The sequence below is a fragment of the Larus michahellis genome, chromosome 6 (genome assembly GCF_964199755.1).
Source record: "Larus michahellis chromosome 6, bLarMic1.1, whole genome shotgun sequence".
Lineage (NCBI taxonomy): Eukaryota > Metazoa > Chordata > Aves > Charadriiformes > Laridae > Larus > Larus michahellis.
In genome coordinates, this window is record NC_133901.1 from 56835875 (window position 1) to 56858977 (window position 23103).

Sequence of the window (23103 nt, forward strand, 5' to 3'; positions counted from 1 at the left end):
TAAATACAAATATATATTTGTATTATATATATTATATTTACTATAGTGGAAGGTATTTTTTTGTATAGCATTGTTTATGTAACAAGACCCAGGAAGCTTCATGAAATTTCAAGGCTTTTGCACTTGCTATTTGAAATAGCATGCATGCGGTCATATGCTTGGTCATTTCATTTGTGGTTTTTGCAGTTTGCCAGATAGTTGTGCCAGAGCAACTCAGCTTTCAGTGAAAAATACTGAATTCTAGAAGCAGAGCTACCTTTAGTAAGGCTAACAACGTAAAGAATTCAGAGATGCCCACCTGAATCTGCAGACAGAAGCATTGGTTCCAAATGCAGCGAGAATCACATCTGTTCAGCTCCCCTTTATTGAACTTCGAAATAACAGCAATTAAGTAATAGCTCTCTTTTACTATTATTTCCTCAGAAACTTCACAGCAATAAGTGTATCCATTTTAACTCCCTTTTACTATGTGGCTACGAGAGTATGCATCTATCTAACCAAATGCCTTTTTTTGTGCTCTCAGTAGCATATTGTATCTCCATAGTAACATCATATAAATAAAAGACCATTTCATTTGGGAAATTCTATTTTTAATCGAATAATTTTCTATCATTTTCCATTTTTCTTGTAAACACATTCAAAAATATATTAAAAAAAATATCAAATTTGTGCCAAGACTTAGTTATTGTAAGAGCATATATTTTGGCACAGTCCAAATTACTGACAAGGTATTTAAGATCAGGGAATAATGAAATGAAACTACCTCACATCCAAATTGGAAATCACTCTTTTCTGTAACGTTTGCAAAATCTCAGGGTAAAATATCTCAGTTGCTAGTCAGTGCCAAGAGTCAAAATCATCTCATCCCTCCTGGATGCCAGGGTCACCTGAAGTGACCATCTCAATTATCAAATCGCAGTTTTACATCTTCACTGGGTTCTTTGCCTTGGTGTGTCTGCGAAATTAAATCTTCCAGTGATTAAGGATCTTTTATCCTTTGCTTGTACAAGCATAGGTCCAGTTGGGTTTACGCCAATGTTATCACTTATGCTTCAATAATTCTTTTCTTTCCCTCGTGTTACTACCCCCTCCAGCCTTCATTTATTTTCTCTAAACAAGCCAAGATCATTTTTTATCAAACTTTATTCTGCCTTCCAATGTTGTTACATATTGTCCATCTGTACTCTTCAGCTCAAATAATTAAAAAAGCTCTACCATCAAACTGGTTAGCAGAATACTTTTGTCTTTTTTAGTACAGGTAACCAGAACTGCTTATTGTGTTGCAGATACATTTTAACCAGTCCCTGATTGTTTTTAGCTTGCCTGATATGTTTGAGTACAGTTTTTACTTTTTCTCTTCCCTATTACACTCGTGACTCGCAGATACGCTGTGACTGTCAAGTTTTCAAATGTTTAACCCCAAATGCCTAACTATTGCTTTTCTTCCTAAATGCGTGGCTTTGTTATACCTCCTTTGTTCAGTGAAAAAATCTTCTACTTACCATGGCTAGATATTCCTACATTCTGCCATTATTAGTAATATTTGTTCTAAAGCCTATTTCTGGAAGGTCAAAATCTCCCATAAAGACAGTAAATCTTCCCTAATGCTAATATTTCTCTTTCTAATAACATTATGGAGATCTTTATCCAGTGCAAATTAAACTCTAGGGGGCTAAAGCAGCCATCCAACATTATCTAAACCTTTTTATGATCCTTCCTTAAATTGTTTTTCCCTCAAACTTATCCATTTTATCATGTTATCCCTTTTTTTTTAGCTTAGCATATTATGAATATATAATAATATAATAGTCTTTCACTACCCTGCCTTTTATTTCTAGCTTTCCTGAACAACGTGTACTTTTCCTATTTATGTTGCAGCTTATTATTATGATTCTACCTCAGCTGGGTTGCCCTCGTTATATCTGGCTTGACACTCTGCACCATAATTCAGCTTCCTCTCTTTTGTTGTCCAGATGATTTTAATTCCTATACTAATATTTCTATTGCTTCTCAGTAGTCCCAGATGATTTCCTAGCTAGACTGGGGCTATTTCATTCATGGCATTGCTCACCTCACTAGTGCTGCCACCAGCTTTTTCTCCTTCAGATTCCTCGAATGACTCTTGCCTTGCAGTGTCTTCACTGACCTTCTGCCTGTGGCATCCTGAGCAGCCAGGGGGGCAGTAAAACAGCCCAGAAAGCAAATATCCACTCCCTTCCCATGTGAGAGGCCCATAGGCGTGAAAGGACCGGCAGAAAGGAGGACGAGAGGAAAATACCTTGAAATTCGAAGTCAGTCATTTTGAAAGGGTTTCAGTTGCTTGTCAGATAGATCAGATAACTCATGTGAGGAGAGGGCTGGTGGCCGCCTCCTCTCTCCCCGGGTAACTCACCTGCTGAGGGGTTTCCGTGGTCTCTGGAATTGGCCTCCTTTCATCCTCTGCTCAACGGGACCTGTGCCGTTAGGATGATGTAAGGTTTGACAGATGTTAGGATGCTACAGAGGCCCAGGTGTTTCCCTGAATTTTTTTAACACAACAATCAAATATTGATCAGTTAATAAATGTATCTCTGGGATTACCAGGCTTTCAGAATTGAAACCGGTGCCTACGATGCTGCATAATTTCATCACAATGTGCTATTTTAAATTGCTGTCAGTAGGCAAAATTTTGCACTGGCAGGAAAATGGCAACATGTTCAACAGCTTTTTGCATACCTAGCATCTATATTTCTACATCTGAAGATGTGAGAAGGTTGTTATCTTACTTACAGATGTTGTAATGACTATGGAATTGTGTTTTGATTTTTTTTTTAATTCCATAGAGGTCTATGATAAAAATACCTTGAAATTCAAACGAAGACGTAAATTCTTAAAAAAAATCCAAGATCTGACACTGAAGTAGAATGTAAGATTTGGGAGAAGAGTGATTTCTTGAAGGACTTGCATCCCAGACAGAAAAAAAGAACTATGGAGTCAGATGAAGGCAAATAGAGAAGTCATAGCTGACAGTGAGGATAAAAATAGTAGGATTTATTCTTTGTGCAAACAGTCAAGCAAGAAACATTGTTTCGGTAGGAAATGAATGGGACAAATCTGACCTTCATTATTCCAGCTCCTCTGAACTATTAAATAGGCCAAGTATTGAAATAAGGATTAAGGCTATTTTTGCTGCCACTGGAGCAGCACAAAACAGTCTTAGTGGGGACTGAGATCCAGCCGTAGGACTCTGTTAATTAAAATAGCCACTATTAAGATATTTACTGTCCCTAATAATCAGAGCTATGCAATTTGTACTACTGAGTAAACACATCATGCTTTAGAAGTTCCCAATTGGCTATTACAGCCTAGTCTGTCAACTGTCATTTAGTTACAAAACCAATTTTCCATGTAGTTTATTTGCATAAACAACATTTTTTTCAAAGAGCTTCATGGAAAAAGAAATCACATTAAACAAAATTAAAATTAGGTTAAAGTAATGTTAATAATCTGACAAGCTCCCCAAAGCCAAACTAGTCAAGGATTTTTTTTTTTAAATTCCATGCTGAGGTTTTTTGATGTGTTCACCTCTCTAGGCAGACTTATGCTGTGTTAAAAGAATGATCATTACTGCTTCTTGAATCCTGTTAATTATGCATGCATGTGCAGGGTTATTTGTAATTGGTCCCTCTCCAGATATTCTCTCATCTCTGTCTGTTTTCATGAAAACTTAAAAAATATCCATGCCAACTATCGTTTATTAATCTCTCTCTCTCTCCGTGTTTATATATTTCAGGGGTCCTGTACTGATGTGGCCCAGACAGCATCACACTGTTTTTCTTTGGATGGACAAGTTGCACCCGCCAACATTGCGTTATTGGGTCACCAAGGATTTTAACATATTATAATTGTAGACAAGGCAGCGCTTGCAGATGGAATGAACTTTTAGTTTAAATACAGAACACTTTTTGTAACTTTCATATACAGCTCAGTATATTAAACCTAATCGGATAAGACAGAGACCTCATTCAAGGCACCTGAGGACTTTTCACAGAGTAAGAAGCCAATGGGGGTCACGCTCCAATAGAGGCCTTCAGAGCGCAAACCAGATGGTTAGCCTTCCTCCTTACGGCTTGTTGTAACTCGTAGTCTTCCCCTCATCTTCATGAACACTCTCTGTGTGCCTTCACATCTGGTAACAGGCACCATAGCTACCTTTTCAAGGTAGGAGCAATACTTCAGTCTCCGACATATAAAATTTATTTTGTTTTAAGATGATATAAGCTCTTCCTCCATACGTTATCCCAGTATCGTGCATCTCAACCACGTCATTGAAACACTGTTGTTTTCACTGAAGAAAATTCTGCCCCTGAGACGTTGATCGGAGCAAAGATTGTAGGTGAGGCGACACTGCAGGGCATCCCATTACAGCTGGAGCGGCGAAAACATTGCTTTCCATTGAAAAAGACTGAAGGATGGGTTTGCAAAGTCTGCAAACGGATTTCTGTGGAAATCTCTTTTAATGTGCACCAACTACCCTGCAGGACCTGAAAGAATTGTTAACAAGGAAGTTTTAGATAATATCTGACCGCTTCTATAAAATTGGCATTGCTCTACAATCCCTAGTGAGCTTTTAGCTTTTACATTTATAATGTCAGATGAGGTTTCCTGAAAAAGGAAAATATTGAAGCTGCTGGCTAAATAAATATAGTTAGATGCCCGTGCACCTTTCTCCTGATGACACTGATGCAATGAAAATTTGTCAGCGAAGATGGCGGTTGCAGGTATAGCAGACTTGCAAAGAACAAGTAATGCCTTAAACTGCCATGAATGGCTTTACCTTTGGGGAAAGAGAGACTTCAGGTTTTTATAGGATATTATTTTTTCACATGTCATTCAGCATACGCTTATGCAACAGAAACCGGTCTTGTTATTTATATTTCACAATATTTCAGGCCAGCATTTTCTTTTCTTCCCCAGAGCTTTAGCTGAGCTGCTCTTGCTTGACTGCCTCTGAGCCTGCGTCTGATTCCTGAGTGAACGCGCTTTCGTACTGCTCAGATAAAGGGCTTTTGCTGCAGTCGTGACTTGCACGGGGTTGGGTATTATACCTTTCTTACGTCTAGACCTACAGAGATGACGACATGCTGATTCATCTATGAATAATCAAAGTCAACTCTCAGACAGTCTCAAAAATAGACTTCTTTGCTCACTTCTGTTAACCCCGAGATGGCTGAATGATACTGAGGTGTGGGGGGAAAAAAGTATCGTAATCTGTGCTATTTAGGGATGTACCTACGTGTTGTAAATATGATGAGACTTAAGAACAGGGAGGGGAGTAAGGTTTAACTAAAGACTGTATTCAAAAACTGGAGCTTACAAGTCTTTTTTTTAAGGGCGCAGCCAGTTACGGCTCTCAGCTTCCATCTGAACAGATCATCCTTTCGTTCTCAGTGCTGCTATTTTGACCCACAACTCACCACTGAATCATATGAATTCAATTTTGTACTATTAATTTCTCATTTAGACTACTTCACATGCATTAAAAAATTGAGACTATTTTCTTTATTTCTTAAACTTCTTTAATAAAGTCTACCCTTTTCCTTAAATAAGTTTGTTTGTTTGGTTGGTTTTTTTTGACTGAAATCAGATTCTTGAGCATCGGTCAGTGAGGGGGGGCCGACACTGAACACTTGCTAGCTTTTGTAGGGTAGTAGCTTATGGCAGGACACAGTAGCTGGGCAACTCTGAAACAGCTACAAATCTATTTTCCCCCCTCAGGCTACTGTCCCAACAGAATGAGGTGAGCTTGAATTGAAAGACATTTATTTCTATAATGTTTTCGTTTCAGCATCAACAACAGGGGATAAACTTTCACAATTTGTCTGGGAGACTGATGCATGCCTTTTGCCTAAAAATCTGCCTGAAGACATTTCTGTTTTTCCTCCTGTAACTCCAAAGCAATGTGTCTACGGATTCATGTGCATCCTTCGTTTTATGGAAAAAGGCGAATCAGGCAGCATCTGGAATTTACTGCTTAATGAATTGGAAGATTTTATCAGAGTTTGAGATAAAAAAAAAATATTTAGATTTTGGGGGTGTCATAATACTTTCATTTTGCTATTGCTGCTCAGATGGTTTATCTCATATTCCTCTAACGGTCAGCCAAAGTGACTGTTATGTTTTTATTTACTGACTGTTACAACTAGCTTTATAGTTTAGAAAAACATCTTGTGTCCAGTGCTCTTTTATATTACATTAAAAATTAGAATTAATGTATTCTAAAGAACTTGAAAAAAGAACAGGTCTCTATCTAAACCACATGTTTCTGTGAGGCCTTTTGCACTGCTGGTTTTTTTGTTTTGTTTTGTTTACAGTTTACAGACACTGAAGTAAGGTGACCTTCTATCACACAGACTGCGATGAAGCTTAGGGGTGGCCTTGGGCACTGATATCAGCTGCACCTCAATTCAGTAATCTTATTGTCTCTCTCAAAATTAGGTCATCTGAGAGCCAAGTCCTAGCTCTTGCCTGGGGGGATATTACATACCATATATTTCTGTACAAAAAGACTTAAATGGAGCTCTTCACCCAAGGTTTGAAGAAGAGACTCAGATTAACAGAAATCAATTTTTCTACAAATGCCAGGAAAATGCATTAATACTTTTGACGAAATAATACAGTGTCTGGCTTACGCCGAGATTCCACGCAGCGTCCTTGTATCCACGAGAAAAATAAAAAGTGAAATGCTGACCCTCACTTTATACTTAATAGCCATGTGACATATTCCATGAAAACTAGCATGTGTAACGGATCACGTTATTAGATACAGCTGTTAAAGACCTAGAAAGCGAACAATGTGCTACTGACATATAAATAATACCTTCTGTGCACAGTTAAACATTGGTGCTATTTTTGCCAGATTTCAAGCTCTTTTGAGGCCAACTGGAACAGCTGAAATAGAACATTAAAAAAAATGTTTTGATGCTGGGGCACAGATGGCGGTAGCCCAATGTGTCAAAATAAATGTTTCATTTTTGGTCTAATGTGGGAAAAATAGACCTTGTCAATTACTGCAATAATTGCAGGTGCAATAAACGCACTCTGTAGCTAAGAAGAGCTATTTCAGATGGGCATTCAGAGAAATTCTATGTATCCTACTTCCAACAGCCTGAAAAGGTAAATTACCTCAGGCCAATGACTTACTGCCTTTGAAAGGGCTCTAACAGCCACAATCGAGCCTGAAGCTTTAATCTTTTATTTGGCACCTGAATTTCACAAACACAGGATTTCTCCTTCTAAGAGACAGTCAGGGAAGGTGCTGTAGACTGTTAACTTTTAATCGATAACATCTGTATGCTTAGGAAATTTTTAATGCCTTGAACAGACTTCAGTGCTTAAATATTTGTCCAGATTTTCCTAGGTGGCTTTGACGGCACGCAGAATAAACAGGAGAGTCAATCAAATGTAGGCAAATTGTTTTCCCCGCTAACGTCTGCCCAGACCTTACGTGTCACCGGCATTGAACGGCCACATCAAGCTGGGGGCATCCGCCGGTCTCTGCAGCAGGTGGTAACGCCCGTCATTCTTCTGACTGTTGGGTTTGTAACCAAGAGGACATCATCTAGCTTTTGAAACGGGGCAACCCACCAAATGAGCCCACCAAAATGTTGAAGTGCTCTGAGGAGAAACTTCAGATAGCCCACAGATAACACGGTGTGGGAGAAGAGATCAGCTAGTTAGGGGACAACATTGAAAATGGCTTCAGCTGCCGATACTCTGTGCTGCTTGGTTACAGCTACGACGCGGGGCTTTGTCTGTGAGATGGCGCGAAGTTACAAAGTGTGACTGATAACCCTTCTGCTACAGCACAACAGTAAAATGATTCACGTTCTCTTACCCAATATTTTACTTCCCATGTGAAAGTTAAATCTGCTCCAGCTGGTGCAGAAGTAGCTCTCTCAGTCTGCGCGGCCAGCGAGGGGGGCGGGAGGGAGGAGAGGAAAGGAAAGCAAAGCAAAGCAAAGCAAAGCAAGCAAGGCGACTTACAATTGGATGCGGAGGGCACCTCTCATTTTCGCGACCGTGCCCTTCCAGGCAGCTCTACAGCTTGCTGTTGCAGAACTGTGGCTTTGTACTTTGTCATCTGCGGTGAGATTGCTGCATTTCTGCTGAAGAAGCAGGATTGTCGTTTTTCCCTGGGCACTGCAGCACAGAAGGCAATGTATAGTTTTTGGCTATAAGGGACCTGCAAGGGTTGAAAAAGCTGCAAAAGCCTGTGAATGCTATTGCAGCATCCGTTGTCTTAATCTAAACCACCTAAATTCTTTCATGCCTCTTTTTTAATGCGCTTACAATGTTCCACATAACTCAAAACATTACTTTTCAGTGGGGTTAATTCTGTTTTCTAGAAAGAAAAAAAAATTAGACCAAAATCACTCATTTTTCAGTAGCCACTAGGGCTGATTCCCTGCTTGAGGATAAAGCGCTCAGTGTGGGTTTTATATGGGTGACCCAAGAGAGAGGAGTAGGAAGGGGAATATGGTGCACACGAGGTAAAGAACAAAATCATGAACCTGACTTTCAGGCTTTTAACACGTTTTTCATGAGCATAAAACCGGGATGATAACTAAAACTCTGAGCCACAAAGATTTCGGGGAGAGCTACGGATGTGTAAGAAGGTTTGTGAAGTTTACTTCCTACATTCAAAGGTCCAGCACGAGGAGGAACAGGAAGCAGTAAAGGGTAGAAGACACCCCAATCCCTTACGTTTGTGAGAAGGAGATTCTCCAGAAGGGCCACAAATATCAAAGTGCTTCAGCTTCAGGTTGTTGCGATAGCTGGCATGCAACTGCAGCCGCAGAATCTATTCTGTCTCCATTCTGCTTTAATTCCAGATGGATAAATTAGGGTCAGCAAGAAATGAAGCAGCAGACAACGACTGGTAAATGACCCAAATAAAGTAGGCCAACCAGAGGATTTCTAAAGAGCGAGATGTTAGAGCCACAAAACTTGCTAGAGGCATAGAGAAATTGTTGAGCGAGTTAATTGTCAGCATCCCTCAAGTTATTATAGACAATTCTAAAGTTAAGGTTGAGCAATTCAACCTCTCTTATGTATGAGAAACACAGCACTTACTCAAGAAAATTACAGCACTTATTCTGAGTACAGAATTCAATTTCCAAGGATTAATAAGTAAACACCTTAATTAATGTATGACTTTAAAATAATTAAAATAAGTCCTTTAAGATATTTAACATCTTTTTCAGTCTTTTATTTGTCCTGAATGATCTCCAGAATAATAATTATGCAAGCTTTTCCTATGTGCAATCTTCTACACCAGCCACAGTCAAAAGAGTGGTTATAATTAAATTAAATTATTAATGATTTCTGCCTCTAATTGTTATGACTAGACAGACTGCGGTCTGACTCATTTAACTCCTAACTGGAGAAACTCATCAATATCTTATGGTTTACGGGGGAATTTCCATTTGTAAACTACATGCATCTGCAATAATTTGAATTTGAACCATGTGGCTTCAATTCTTTAGAAATATCGCCCGGTAGTATTCTTTGCTTATAAATCAAGACATTTCCATGGGAAAGAGATTTATTAAAAGGAATTTAAAGTTGCTAATGCATATCAGGGATATAATAAAAGGTCTAATTTTGTCCGGCCTGTGAAAAAATTGTGTTAAAAATATCACTAGTAGGAATCTCATGCTTCTCTCAGACTAATTTTACAAGTGGCAACTTCCCCTACCTCTGGGGAGGTACTTACAGTGCGAGTGAAAGAGCAATTACAGCCACTGAAAAAGCTTCTGAGGTTTTAAATGGTTCGTTCCTTTTATGCAGAGTTGGAATACCTGTAACAATTAGAAAACTGTCGGTTCCATTTAAAACCAGTAGGACACATAGCAAATACCAGTAATACTTCAGGTTAGAAGACATATTCTGAAAACACAGGCGGCTTGATCAAAACAGAGGGAGACAGTAACAAGCCCTAAGTTGATCTCTCTCGAATGTTCTCCACTGTTCATTTATATGTATGTGGGGTGTGTGTGTGTTTATACATATCCCCACACATACAAGTTATACACATATGTACACATACACACACGTATATAGTTTAGAGCTATATACCTCCTAAGTGCCAGTGAAAGGAAAAATAACCTTTCTGCTTTGAACCAGTCTTTTCAGGTCAGCTTTGTCCTCTTGTGAGTGACAACAGTGAGGCTCTTTCCAGAAGGGACTCACTTCAGGAAGGGACCATCTGGATGCTGTCTGAGCCACGCAGAGCAAAGTGTGAGAGGGAGAATAAAACCCAAGAACTAGCAAGAAGCTGTAGGGGCAACACAGAAGCGGAAAATGAAGAACTCAGGCGAGCGCCTTAAAAGAGAAATGGTGCTTCCTGGTAGATTTGCCCAACACTGGGGCTTTTGGGGAACGTCAGCAGAGGACACTCCTAAGCTGGCTGTGGTGCTCAGGTTTCAGTACTCGTAAACAATCAGTTACTAGGCAAATGAAATGATTACTGTGAGAAAGCGCAGAAATCATTCCAATCGCTTTGCCACAGGTCTATAATCAGAACAACGCTTCCCACGTGTGGACGTTTCACAACAAACACTACAGACAACCAAGCAGAGCTATGTGCTGCACCGCTGAAGCGTTTTCAGAAAGGAAGAGCGAGGATGACCCCCTGGATGCCTGGCACTGATGTTACACAATGTGCCTGAGCAAGGACACGCGTGATCGTACCACAGGACCCGGCACAGCAGCAGGCAGGAGAGATGGAGGGGGTGGGGGGGCGTCAGCTTAGTTATCTCCCTGGCTAAATCCACATCTAGGAGGAGAGAGAAAAGTCAGCAAAGAGCATTTCAGATCACAGCCATGACACCACCCTGTCAGCAGAAGACCTGGGGCTGTCAGGTAAGCTGAGGTCAGCACTGAACCTCTGCTGCCTTTCCAGAAGGACACGGAAAAGTGAGTGGCATAACAGCAACGTGACTGAGTGCACAAACCAAAGTCAGATAATGAAAAATAGGAGGATATGAGAAGAAACGTTGTGCATGAGGCTGGAAAGAGGGGAAAAAAAAAAAAAAAAAAAAAGAAAAAGAAGACCTCCCAGCACAGCCCGGGAATAGTTTCATCCTGTTCATCGTAGTCTGAGGTGCACAGATACAAATGCTGGGACTATGTACAAACTATGTGCAAAATCAGGGCTGTCTCTACCTAGCAAATGCCAGTCCCTGTGCAGTATGTTAGGATCCTAACACATGGTTGCTTTACTTTTGTTCCCAACAGACTAAAGGCTCCATCATTTTACACCCAGATCAAGTAAACGCACCAAATAAGGAAGATGAAACTTTGGACCTAGAAGCTGGAGTGAGGTTTTGGGAAACTTTTGAGATCCTCGAATTTTCTACTACTTGCAACGTGAAATCTGGAATTATCTTAGCAGTTTTACTGGAAACACAGAAAAATGGAGGATTATAAAGAATGTATTCTAGTATAGGCAACACCCTGGGAAGTTTGCAAGGAAGGGATTCAATTAGAAACACCAAATTCTTAATGCAGCTCAATGTTTGGCCATTAGGTGCTAGAGAGGAGATAAGGAAGAATTTGATTTAATGCACTGTTACAGGACATACTGATAACATCTAATTAAGCAGGTACCATTGTGGTTTTAGTCAGAGGTTAAGGGAGATTTTTAATTTAAAGCATCAACTAAGAGCTTTATTGTGTTGCAGAATATAAAGATTTTCTGTTCAGATACACAGTTTACAAACAACCTGGGATCATAAACATTAAAATGGCACTTAAACTGAACAATGCCACAAAGGCCAAAACCAAGGGTGTTGGAGTGCAACACAATTTCCTAAATTCTCCATAGGCAAGTTGAGACATCGTCCTTTCTGTTCTACCTCACCTCTACAATACCTTCCTGAAAGTAGGATTTTTCTGAGGCTAAGTGTACCGAACATCAAATATAATGTAAATGCCTGGAAAATTTTACCCTGTAGTTCTTATAGGACCAAGGTCAAAAATTTGTGTTTGAAGTGAAATATATTGCTGAAAGATATGCTCTCTTGAGTTAAAAATTTCAACTTACCATATCACTAAGGAATTGTTATGAAGTTAATTACTTTTGCAGATTAAAGGACAAGTCCTACTTTCAGCTCCTAATCACTGGATCTTTTCATACCTTTGCTGTTAGATTAAAGAACCTTCTGTATGGTAGCTTCTGCCCATATAGGTACCTGTAGGCAGTGATCAAATTCCTTAACTTTTTTTTTCCCCCCTCTTCTCTTTGTCCGCAACCTGAACACATTACGTGCCTTTAGCTTAAACATATTTCCAGTCCAAACATAACCAATCTTTTGGCATCCTCTCTGAATGATTATTATGACAGGATCAAGCTCACCTGTGCACCCCTCAGTCCTGCTCAATACGCCCCTTTGCTCATCCAGGGCTTGTGTTCGCGCTCGTGCTCACACCATTGCAGCAGGCACTTGTGCTCATTTCATCGTCCATCACAACACCCTCCTCCCCTTTATGCCCCATTTCTCCTTCATTTCCACCCACTTTTCCTCCAGGTCCTTCCCCCTGTGGACGCGTGCCAGGACTTGCCACCCCATGCGACAACGGAAAGCCTCCATTTAATGAGGTTTGCGTGTTGTCAGTTTTCAGCTGAGGTTCTGAACCATACACTGTGCCTTTTCTGTTCATTGTGTGTTCAACACAGGACCCGTGGAAACGGATGGAAAGGTTCCTGCCTGTAATTTGAACTCCACAGCTTATTGCTCTAAAGTGAAAAAAGTTTAAAGACTGCATAAATTTAACATTTCCTTGCATCCAGCAGTGGTTACACAAGGAAGGAAAGCCTGGGCCGAGCTGTTCAAAATGCCGCTTTGTCGGTCTCTTTCATCATTTCACTGATTTAAATTCAAACCTACATAAGACCTATAGCCTACATAAGATATTTTATTCTTACTTTGTCTAAGTAAAAGGAGTTCTGCTAAAGATTTTTCATCCTACAGCTCCAGGGCCTTTGAAATCCCATCCTGTACGTTTTGTCTCTATCAGCAGATTCCCCGCATCTATCTACAATGAGCTACGTAAGCCACTTACACCAGAGAATGTTCAAGTCATTCTGAACTTGACTGGCGTATTCTGATCTCCCTGCCTTTGTTAAGCAGAGGGAACCTTAATAACGCACTGAGACGATGAATGTGCTAATGAAGCAGATTGCACGATCTGGAATCGTTCCCTTACAGGTGAAGTTCTGAACCACTGACAGCAAGAGCATTTCCACTCCCATTTTCCATGGCTACTTTTCGCTCTTGATGCAGGGCTCTGTTATGCAGCTGGCTGGCTCTGCGTTAGCTACACACTGAAGAAAAATCTCAGTGTAATACTGATGATTAGCTTTTTGTGTAATTAAAAAAAAAACAACCAAACAAAACTAACTTTCCCTCTTTTCACTGCAATATTACAAAAACATTTTAAGTGCACATCCACGTTAAACGGATCCTTAGTCTAAACCAGTCCAGCAGTGCATCAAAGGAGGCAAAAAATATTTCCACAGTACAACTGTGTACAGCTTATTTTTACCCAGGGGAAAAGCATCGTGGGTGAAGTGTAGTTACTTTCAATGTTCTATAGCCCCTGACTGTATGTCACGTTGCTTGTGCTGTGCTGTCAGGTGGAATACAACATTGTTATAATGCTAGAATTAAGGCTTCTGTGCTAACTTGGAATGGCTGGAGGTTTGTTTTGGTTTTTTTTCCCAGCACTTAAACTATTCCCCTTACTATCCCAGAAGAGACTAGCTGGTCATTTAACTCTCTCCTCCCTGCTTTTTTCTCATATACAAACATAGGGAAAGTTTTAATACGTTTTACGCAAGATGGAGAGGAACCAGCCCTCCCTGCTGATATCACGTTCCCATGCCATCTTGTCACGGGGACCTGGGCTTTCCAGCTTCTGGCTTGGGCGATGGGTTCAGGGTCAGCAATGAAGCGTGAGATTTTGAAGGGAAAACAGCTTCCTGGAGCTTACAGCAGAATAACTACATCCTCATAGAGATGACAACTCTTGGAACAATTCTACAGCTACTCTAATACCTTGGAAAAGAACCCCAAATAAGGAGAAGCTCAAAGGAAAGTCTTTCAAGCCGCTTCTTCCTTCCTAGCACTCAGCACAGTGAAGGGCAGAAAAGCAGGGTCTGTGTTATTAGAAACCTTCAACCTCAAAATTCTTCTGAGAAGACTTTCTTTAAAAGTTGAAGGAAAAAAAAAAAACATGAAAAAGAGCTTACGGTGAAATGACTGGCTTAACTCTCGCTGTACACAATAACACACATTTAAAGAATACTAAACGTGCAGCATCGAAGCCAAGGTGTTAGAAAGCAGCATTCATTCCAATAGTTAAAAACAACATCAAAAGACAGACCAAAGGTGTGAATGGAAATTCCAAAGGCAACCTTAATGCTAACAGATCCTCAATTTGGTGTGTTTGCCTTTCAGCTTCACTAGTACTGTTTGAAATCAGTTGTCTTTTTTGTGATAGTGCCTGGATTTTGAAAGAGGACATTAAAAATACAGAAATTCTATCATGCGGCACATGAAATATCTGGTTAATCAACAGCTTTAAGCATCTGTGATTCATTACACAGATCTCTCACACTTGCGTTAATGGCACAGCTGACAGCACTGTCATTTCCTATGAGAACCAACATTATAAGCAATAGGCATTTTGCTAGTAGGTTTTCACGTATTTACTGACGGACACAAAGCTCAGCTTACATACCCAACCTGGAAACACCCACGGACGTAATTGTTTCACCCTACTCCCCCTCTCAGTACCAATTTGGTCCCAGTTTCTTCCCACCCTCCCAGTGCCTCTTCTCAGTTTTGTGATCCTCCTTTGCCTCCCAGCTTCAAATCAGTCCCCCAGCCAGCTTGCTGCAGCTTCCTCCTCATACCAACCTCTCTCCTTCTGGGCAGCTTGTTCCATTCAACTCGATCCACTGCTAAAAGCTCAGTCTCTTCTTTTTGGTTTCCTCTAGCCCAGCATTTGCCTCTCCTCGTGCAAATCAGGCAGTTCGGTGGCATCTACGAGGGGCAGACAAGCTGGAGAGTTTGGCAGAGACCATGAGAATCCAGGCTCCCTGCTCTCCATCCTAAGCCAAGCTGAGGGCAGCTGAAGTCAATCATGTATGGGGCAGGTCCTGCAGAGCCGCTGTAGCTTGCAGCAGCACGCGGTCGGTGAGTGCAGCCCCAGTCAAGGCATACCCGTCCCAAGAAGAGGGGAGACTTTTCACAGAAGTATGTGAGGATATTTTTAGTGGCTAAAATTGGTGTCTTTACTGAAACATTGACTTTCTAGAAACAGCAAAAAGGGCCCTTATCTCCTCTTGGAAAAACCATCCTTCCCTGAGTTTTCAAATACTGGGCCTTGAAGGCAGAACTATTAAAAAAAAAAAATCACCGAAAGGTGTTACTGTGGACAAACATTCTTTCCTCGACCCTCCTTGCTGAAAACATCGCAGCCGTTTTGGCTGAACTCTTTAAAATTATCCATCTGAGGGCAGTTACTACTGAGGGTATAAATCAAGCTAAATGGTTAACTTTCGGCTATGTTCTAATTAGTAGAGAACAAGGTCTTACAATGGAAAGAATCAGGGAATAAGTGACTGTAACTGCTTACAGCTCAGTAACAAATGGCCTAACAAAAGAAAGCATTGTGAGGAGAATATGAATAATGTGTAATACCTAATTGTTTTTTTTTTTACTGCTAACCCTTCTCCTAGAGTTTCCCCCTAACCCCCAAATACGCTCCTTCTGCTGCCTTCCTCGGGTGTTCCTGAGTGCCTGGGAAACAGACAAAGGAACGAATGAGAGCAGGGACTCCATCGGCCAGTCTCGCTCACCAGCGTGCTGCAGGTTAAGGGGAACACCTGGGCAGTGACAGGCTGATGGGAACCGTCAGTCATTTTGTTGTTCAGCCTGCAAGGCGCTACAGCGTTCCGATAGATCAAAACGTAAAGAGACAGTAGCACCTGTAGGGTACACAAACACCATGTTTACAAAAACCACCTTACCTCTCAGGCATGGCCAGCTGCATAACCTTAAGGTAGGATATTGGTCTGAGGTCGAACTGCTCTAGAGCTTGCAAACCAAATTTCAGCCCTCCTTGCAGAGAAGTGAGCCCTATAATCCTGTCCTGAATTCACGGATGCTTTTTTTGGCTCCTGAAAAGCTCAAGTAATAAGCTGATAGGACAAAATAGGTTTTCACTTGCACCTTCACAGACCTAGTAACAGGGAACAAAACCCCCACGGTTTATACAGTCAAGGTTATCTGTAGAATAAGTTTTCTTCTTAGTACTTCAATCGCTAATTAAAAACTGGCCAACTGGGCAAAGCAAAAGAAAACAAATAACCAAACCAAAAGCTCCCTTCTCTGTAGAGTTAACTAAGCAAGTAACAGCTGCCTAGAGCATCAACTTACTACTGAAATTGCTTGACTGAAGTCAGGCAGCCAACCTTTAAACCCAGCTGATGGATCCTGATTGATCCAGCTGCCTCCTGCAGCTGCTTTCTGAACTGTAGGATGCTGGTACAGAAACTTGAATGTACGTTCTGGTAAGGAAGCTGCTGAGCTGCTAATGCCTTTGTCGGTCTGACATTCTTGTCATAGGCAACCAAATCTCAGTGACAGTACAGTTGGTCTCCTTTACAGAGAACTATACCCACCTTCCTTTATTCTGTGTCCATGAAAAGAAGATTCTATGTTAAAAAGGTTATTGGCCTGATCCTGATGACATCTTTCTTTTTCCCAAATATGCGAATGGATAAGCCTCCTCTGTCAGACAATCTACTCATTGTAAAAAGCCATAAAATTTACAGCAGAAGCTACCTCCAAATTTGTGGAGTCACAGTCACAGTCAGCTATTCTACAAGAGCAAGGACGCTTAGACCCATGTTCCCACGCAGGATGAACAAGCAGCTTTGTGACAGAGCATCCAAAACATTTTCCTCCAACTTTCTGATCATGAACTCCATTGTGCTGTTTCACTCTCATTTCAGCTAACCAGGAAATTTAGGTAAGCTGACTAATTTTGCCTGGATTTATCTGGATTTGGCAGATGTCTAGAGGCAGCAGACCTACTAGGCAGGTAGTTTAGGCAGAGAGCTGGAGGGAGGAGGAGTTATACTGCTTAAAGCCATCGCCATTACGTTTATCTGCCTTCAGCCCTTAGTGTTTGAGTGAAGGCTGCCCAATTCCCTGTGTTGTCTATCAAAGGCGGCCTTGAATTTGCTTTAAGCACAGACTTTGCTTTTGGTTTAGGCAGTGAGAATGCTTTAGAGCTGCAGCGAATCCTCCCTCGGTGGGTTAACATCTGGATAGGGTGCCCAAAGCGTAGCTGGCAGGCTGCTGTGTGGTGAAGGAGAACATCTGTTTATGGTCACTGACAGCAACTGCTTGCTCATATTAGTGCAGACACAACCAACAGACTTCTCGGGAACAACACATATGATCAGGCATAATGTGCAAAAATGTACGCTTTATTTTAAAACCAAAATTCTTTATATGAGGCTGCATAGGAATTCTGCCGGTAAACAGCCTATGTGACTTAAAATGGAGTCACTTAGATCTGAAATTTGGTCATGAAAACTGGAATTTCTATATGCGGAGAAGAACACCGCAGCATCGGACCATATTTTTATCCTGGTAGTACTGTAATAACAACCCTTCAGATTTCTGTTGATTGCATCGTTCTCCAAAAATTAACTTTTTCGGAAGAAACTTCTCTTGCTTGATCTCAGACAGAAAGAGAACAGTAAAAATCTGTTCAGTCCTTTTTGTCATCAATGAATCGCCAAAACTAATGCTGACTTTGAAGCATGTTACGTGTGCATGTCCATGGGGAATTTAGTAGGACAATATATCTCTTATACTCCAGTTATTTCATTGACTTTATTTTTATAGGAAAGAAAATCAGGTAAAGTAGTAATAGTTCACTGACGATAATTGACCAAAAACCCCACAATAAAACAAAGCCAGACTCCCAAAGCGTTGAAATTATCTCATTTATCTTAAGGAAAAAAAAGTCAAAAGCACAAAAAGCATTTTGGTCAAATTTGATGTTACAAAACATTTTTTATATTTATTTAATATCATGTTTTCCTACTCTGTAGTTATACTGTATATTTTCTGAAAAAATAATATGCAAACAGATTATTGCATAACACATCTCTTCCAAATTAGCCCAGAAATATTCACTAAATTAATTTTTAACACAATAAGAAAAGTGTTTTAATATTTTACGTTTAAATTCCAGAGAGTTTTATCACGTAAGATATTCTGTGGAAAGCAGCACCTATTTACTTCTTTGTAAGCCATTATGAAGATGGAACTAGCCTCTCGGACAAAATAACAGAGGTGATTAAAACACAAGCTGAATAAAGAAGCTCACCGAGTGGGTTCTTGCAGAGTGAGTATTTCACTTGGCTGTGTGTGTGGACTATTTTGCATAATGGTCTACAGACCTCCTAGGATTTTGCTATTACACAATATACATATACATAGTGCGGAGACACAGAGAAGTGGTATTTCACATTATGTCTATGCTTGTTTAGGGCTCACTGTCTATGTGGAATGAGTAAAAGTAATATTAAAAGAAAATAATTATTAAAAAGAAAATCTTTCATTATGCAAACAAAGAAAAATACTGTATTTTAGAGACAGTTCAAGCATATACAGCATATACATAATAAAGCTCAGGCGTTTGTTTTTTTTTTTCCGTATTAGCTAAAGAAGCAGTCATGAAACTGTTGTATATTGGCTTAAAACGTGACAACCACCTAGTGCATTCTTCTTGCTCACCTTTTAAAAATACACAGTCTGAGATGGATACATTGCACTGCTGGATTTTACAATATATATTTCAAATTTACAAAAATACAGAAAAACGAGATTTCTTGCACTCAGATACTGAGCATTAACCCTTTGAGTACTAATTCCCACCTGCAACACTGCAGAACACATTCATCTGACTTACATGTTTTTATAACATTCTAACAATTATAATTGTCATCTTTATGTACACTATTAGGAAACGTATTCCTACATATTAAAAAAAAAAAGGTAGAGACTAATAAACTGCTAATAACAGAAAAATAATGGGTTGAAGTATGTGAAGATTTCTGCAACATATACACAGAAAATCGCAGACCGATGATCTCTCAAGGGAATTTTCTATTTCCTCTCTGCAGCGATGTAGCAATTACATGAGCCTGCGTTAAGACATGACAGCAAACTTTCTCATGTGGCCATACAGAATTGTGCTTTTTCTCTTCTTTATGGATGCACTGCTCACTTCCCACTGTAGGCGTTTTTGTCTCCTCTCTATGCTCCTATTCACTTTCTGCGATCCATTATTATTCTGCACCCTTCCTATTTGAAAAAAAGCAGTTTTATTTCATATAGGGATAATTATGATGCAGTTCGCTACTGTGAGTCGATGCTTTGTGTCCAGATGTTCACAGAAACATGAAAAAATTTCTTGCCAAGAGCCTTGTTAATAGAGAATGGTACTGACCCTGGAACGCCCTACAATTCAGCAGAAATCATGAACATAAAGAACTTCTCAGAAGGTCAAATTTGCATTAAAGGATGAAGACGATCTGAAATTTGCTAGGGGAGGAAATGGGTTTTCAGAAAGCAAGTGGTGAAATTAATAGATGGACTCTAAGAAGGTGTGTTTTCAGAAAATGACTGAATGTTCTCTTTCCTGACAACCCTGGACTACATTGGATCATGTAACTAAATAGACAGTATCATATATACACAGTGTCTCTGAACTAGAATAAGCTATTTTAAGAAAATAACTGTAGTCCTCAAAGAGTTAATGATAAAACTGCTCTACCTTAACAGATGTGGAAAGGTTATCGTGAAACAGCTTACAGATTTGTTCAAAAGGCATACTTTACAAAGAAGTGTAAAACTTGTTGAGACAATTGCTATTACACCGCACAGTGTCACATACAATGAGTAGTGCATGCTCTGTAAAGACATTAGAGTGGACCCTTATCAAAGCTATCATATAACCTTATACAAAGGACTGTGCCACTTAAACTAGTGCAGAGTGATTTTTTTTCTGTAGATTTATAATGCTCTAGATTAATATCAATAGGGTTTTTCACAGCCTTGTACAACACTTTTTTTTTTTTTGCTCTTTTTTTAACACATGTAACACTAGAAAACAGCAAATGGTATATCCTGACGTATGTCATGCAAAATACAACCAATACAGCACCATAGATGTAACAGAGACATTACCTAGCACTTCTCTCCAACAAGAAAAAGGACAGAACAGAGACTGTACATTACACAACTTTACAGGCCATATGCTACAGAAGATCTTTAGAGGCAGTATCACTTTTGTAGATCTAAAAAGCTGTAATTTTATAAAATCCTGTTTATCATTTCTACCATAGTCACTTCTGATTAAAATCCATGGCACAGTAATAATATTTTGCTACAAAAATAAATAAGTAAAATTTAAGATGCTGATATGTTTAGAAAAAGTGTCTGAAGTTACCACAGAACAAAAGCGAAAACGATGAATGAAAACAATGTATTTCTAAAGAAATGTTGTTCTGCGTAACAAAAGGATATTGCCTCTCATATTCAATTGTCTAGATTTCATTTTCTAATTATCTTTTGCAATATTTTTATAACTTTCTTTTAAAAATAACTTCACTTTAAAACCGTCACTATCTCTCTCTTTAGACTCTTCTTAAGAAAACAGAAATAAAGATGGAAAAGCTGTACAATTTACCGATGAGCTACACAAATATGTCATCTTATTGTTTGGAATAAAAACAAAGCTAACAATGGTTTAGGGGAAAAACCACGTTATGATGGCCCATGAACTACACAGTAGTTTCATTTTTCCAAGGGCCAGTTTTGATATTTCCTGTACTATCTGAGCTGTATATCATGGCTTCGTGCACGTTTCCCTTGAGAATTCCGTTGTGATTCGTTGTATTAAACGGCAATGACTGTGTCCGTGGGTGCATTTCAAAATGAGCTGGATGGTGCACAGTGTCACTTTCTGGCATTTTCGCACAACTATATATTACAGTACTTGCATCGCTACTTTCGGGCTGGTTGACAGTAGGATATGGATCGCTTTTTGAGCAGCAGGCCCGTCTGTGACCTGACTGGCTATCATGCGTACTGTGGGGACTGTCTGTATGTGAGCTGTGGATGCTGCCATCGATACTTGAAGGAATGTGATAGGCGTATTCTCTTTCACCTGCAGATCTATGCCGACTGAAATAACGTGGCTTAGTTCTGCTTTTCAGACATCTATGAATGTGCATGTTGGGTCTGAAGGTTCCCTCGTTGTGGACGTGAATGTGAGCTTCATCATCGAGTAGCTGATCACAGTGCATTTTTGCACAACATGGTGTCACTGGCGAAAGGCAGTTAACGTGATTTTGAACCGCTTGTAGGTTAGTGAGTTTGCAGTGGCTAGCTGCTGGATGATTAAACACAGCCGATTTGTTGGGACACGGTGATTCCTGAAGACAAGGTGCATGAACTTGAGTGTCACCATTGACATTAACCTTTGGGCGCACGTTAACTTGGACAGAATAGGTGTTTCTTCTAGATGGGCAACAGGACCACCAGCAATGCCACACATCATCTCGCTTTGCACAGTGATGGATCAGGATGAAAAGCCCCAAGGTCACACAGAAGGCTCCATAAAGACAGCTAAATATCATATCCAAGAAATGACCTTGAGATACTGCAAGTGCTCCAAAGGTCCAAGTGGCAGTAAACAGGAACAGAGTGAATGCTGCAGCTCGAAGCTGAGCCTTAAATGAATGCTCATTTTCCAATAAGGAAGAAGAAATCATAGAGCAGGTTGCCTGGGGAACGGACACAGAGTCTGTAATATGACCATGGCCCACCTCAGTACTTGGCATTCTCTGCGGATCTTCCGTCTTTTCCTTTAGCTCGTACTTGCGTTCAGGATGGCGCTTCAGTTGCACGTACGTGCATAGAAAGTAAACACAGGTGACTAGCACAATGAATGCTACTGGCCCATAAAAAGCACCAAGACTAGGCTCCCATGCCATCCAGCAACTGAAAACAACAAAAAATAAAGACAGTCAAGAACATTTTATAGCCCACATCAGATGTACTGGGCAACTGACTGATGTGAAACTGGGCTTTCTGACTAACTTGTTTGACCCAACAATGTCTCAGAAGCTCAGATAGGGTCATTGTGGAGAAATGGAGCATTTCTTTAATATCAATTAAGCTGAGGCATCACTTTCGTATTTTTTAATAGAATAAAATGTCTAATATAATTTACAGGATATTAAAGCTGAAAATTTCCAAGAAATGTAGGTCAGTTTAGAATCTAGAATTGCAGTGAAGTATAAGACCATTTATGTCAACCCTTTTTTCTCCTATTAAAAATGTCAGTGCTAATACTTTGATTAAAAAGTAAATGAGGCATAGTTTATACAATCTGTGTGAGCAATAGAAATGTACAAATTTCAATGGTTTGTATGAATGAACATCGATACAAACTCTTACAGAATTTTCTTGTTGCCAAAGTAGAGAACAGCCAAAGTAATAAGAGAGGCTGAAAAAAGACTTTCAGTTGAACGGTCACTGCTTTCTGCAGTGAGTGAACCCAAAAGACATACGCCATTTCTGAATTCTCCACTGTTTCTGAAATTCCTGGGAGTTAATTTACATCAATTTGAATGTCCTCAGAAAAATTAAGGGAACTGATGGTCTCTTCGTGTTACACTGGTAGCATAATATTATTGTAGCAGGGATCATTATTTGCTAGGCTTTACATAATACAACTATAACTGTTTTAGAGCAGCTTAAAATAGATCACAGGCCAGTATGAGCTGAGTAAGCCTCAGTCAGCTACATAATTTAGTAGCAGTCTAACAGGACCATCCTGAGGATGAATGATCTAATCAAATAAACATGGGGGAAGAAAATACTTCTGGCTAATGAAATCCCAGATGGAAACTGGGAGAACCTGGGTCGGGGGGAGAAGGAGTATTTGCCTAGTTTTTAC

General features: G+C 40.0%; 1 protein-coding gene across 4 annotated transcripts in view; it reads right to left on the bottom strand.

Moving 5' to 3' along the window:
* Positions 1 to 19979: 19979 nt before the first annotated feature.
* The window catches only part of ADGRA1 (adhesion G protein-coupled receptor A1), a 278773-nt gene continuing 275649 nt past the window's right edge, over positions 19980 to 23103 (bottom strand). For all 4 annotated transcript variants that reach the window (XM_074591674.1, XM_074591678.1, XM_074591679.1 and 1 more), the window contains one exon: positions 19980 to 22142. In XM_074591674.1, coding sequence (XP_074447775.1) covers positions 20921 to 22142 — 1222 coding nt within the window. In that variant the 3' untranslated portion in view covers positions 19980 to 20920. The remainder of the gene's footprint in view (positions 22143 to 23103) is intronic.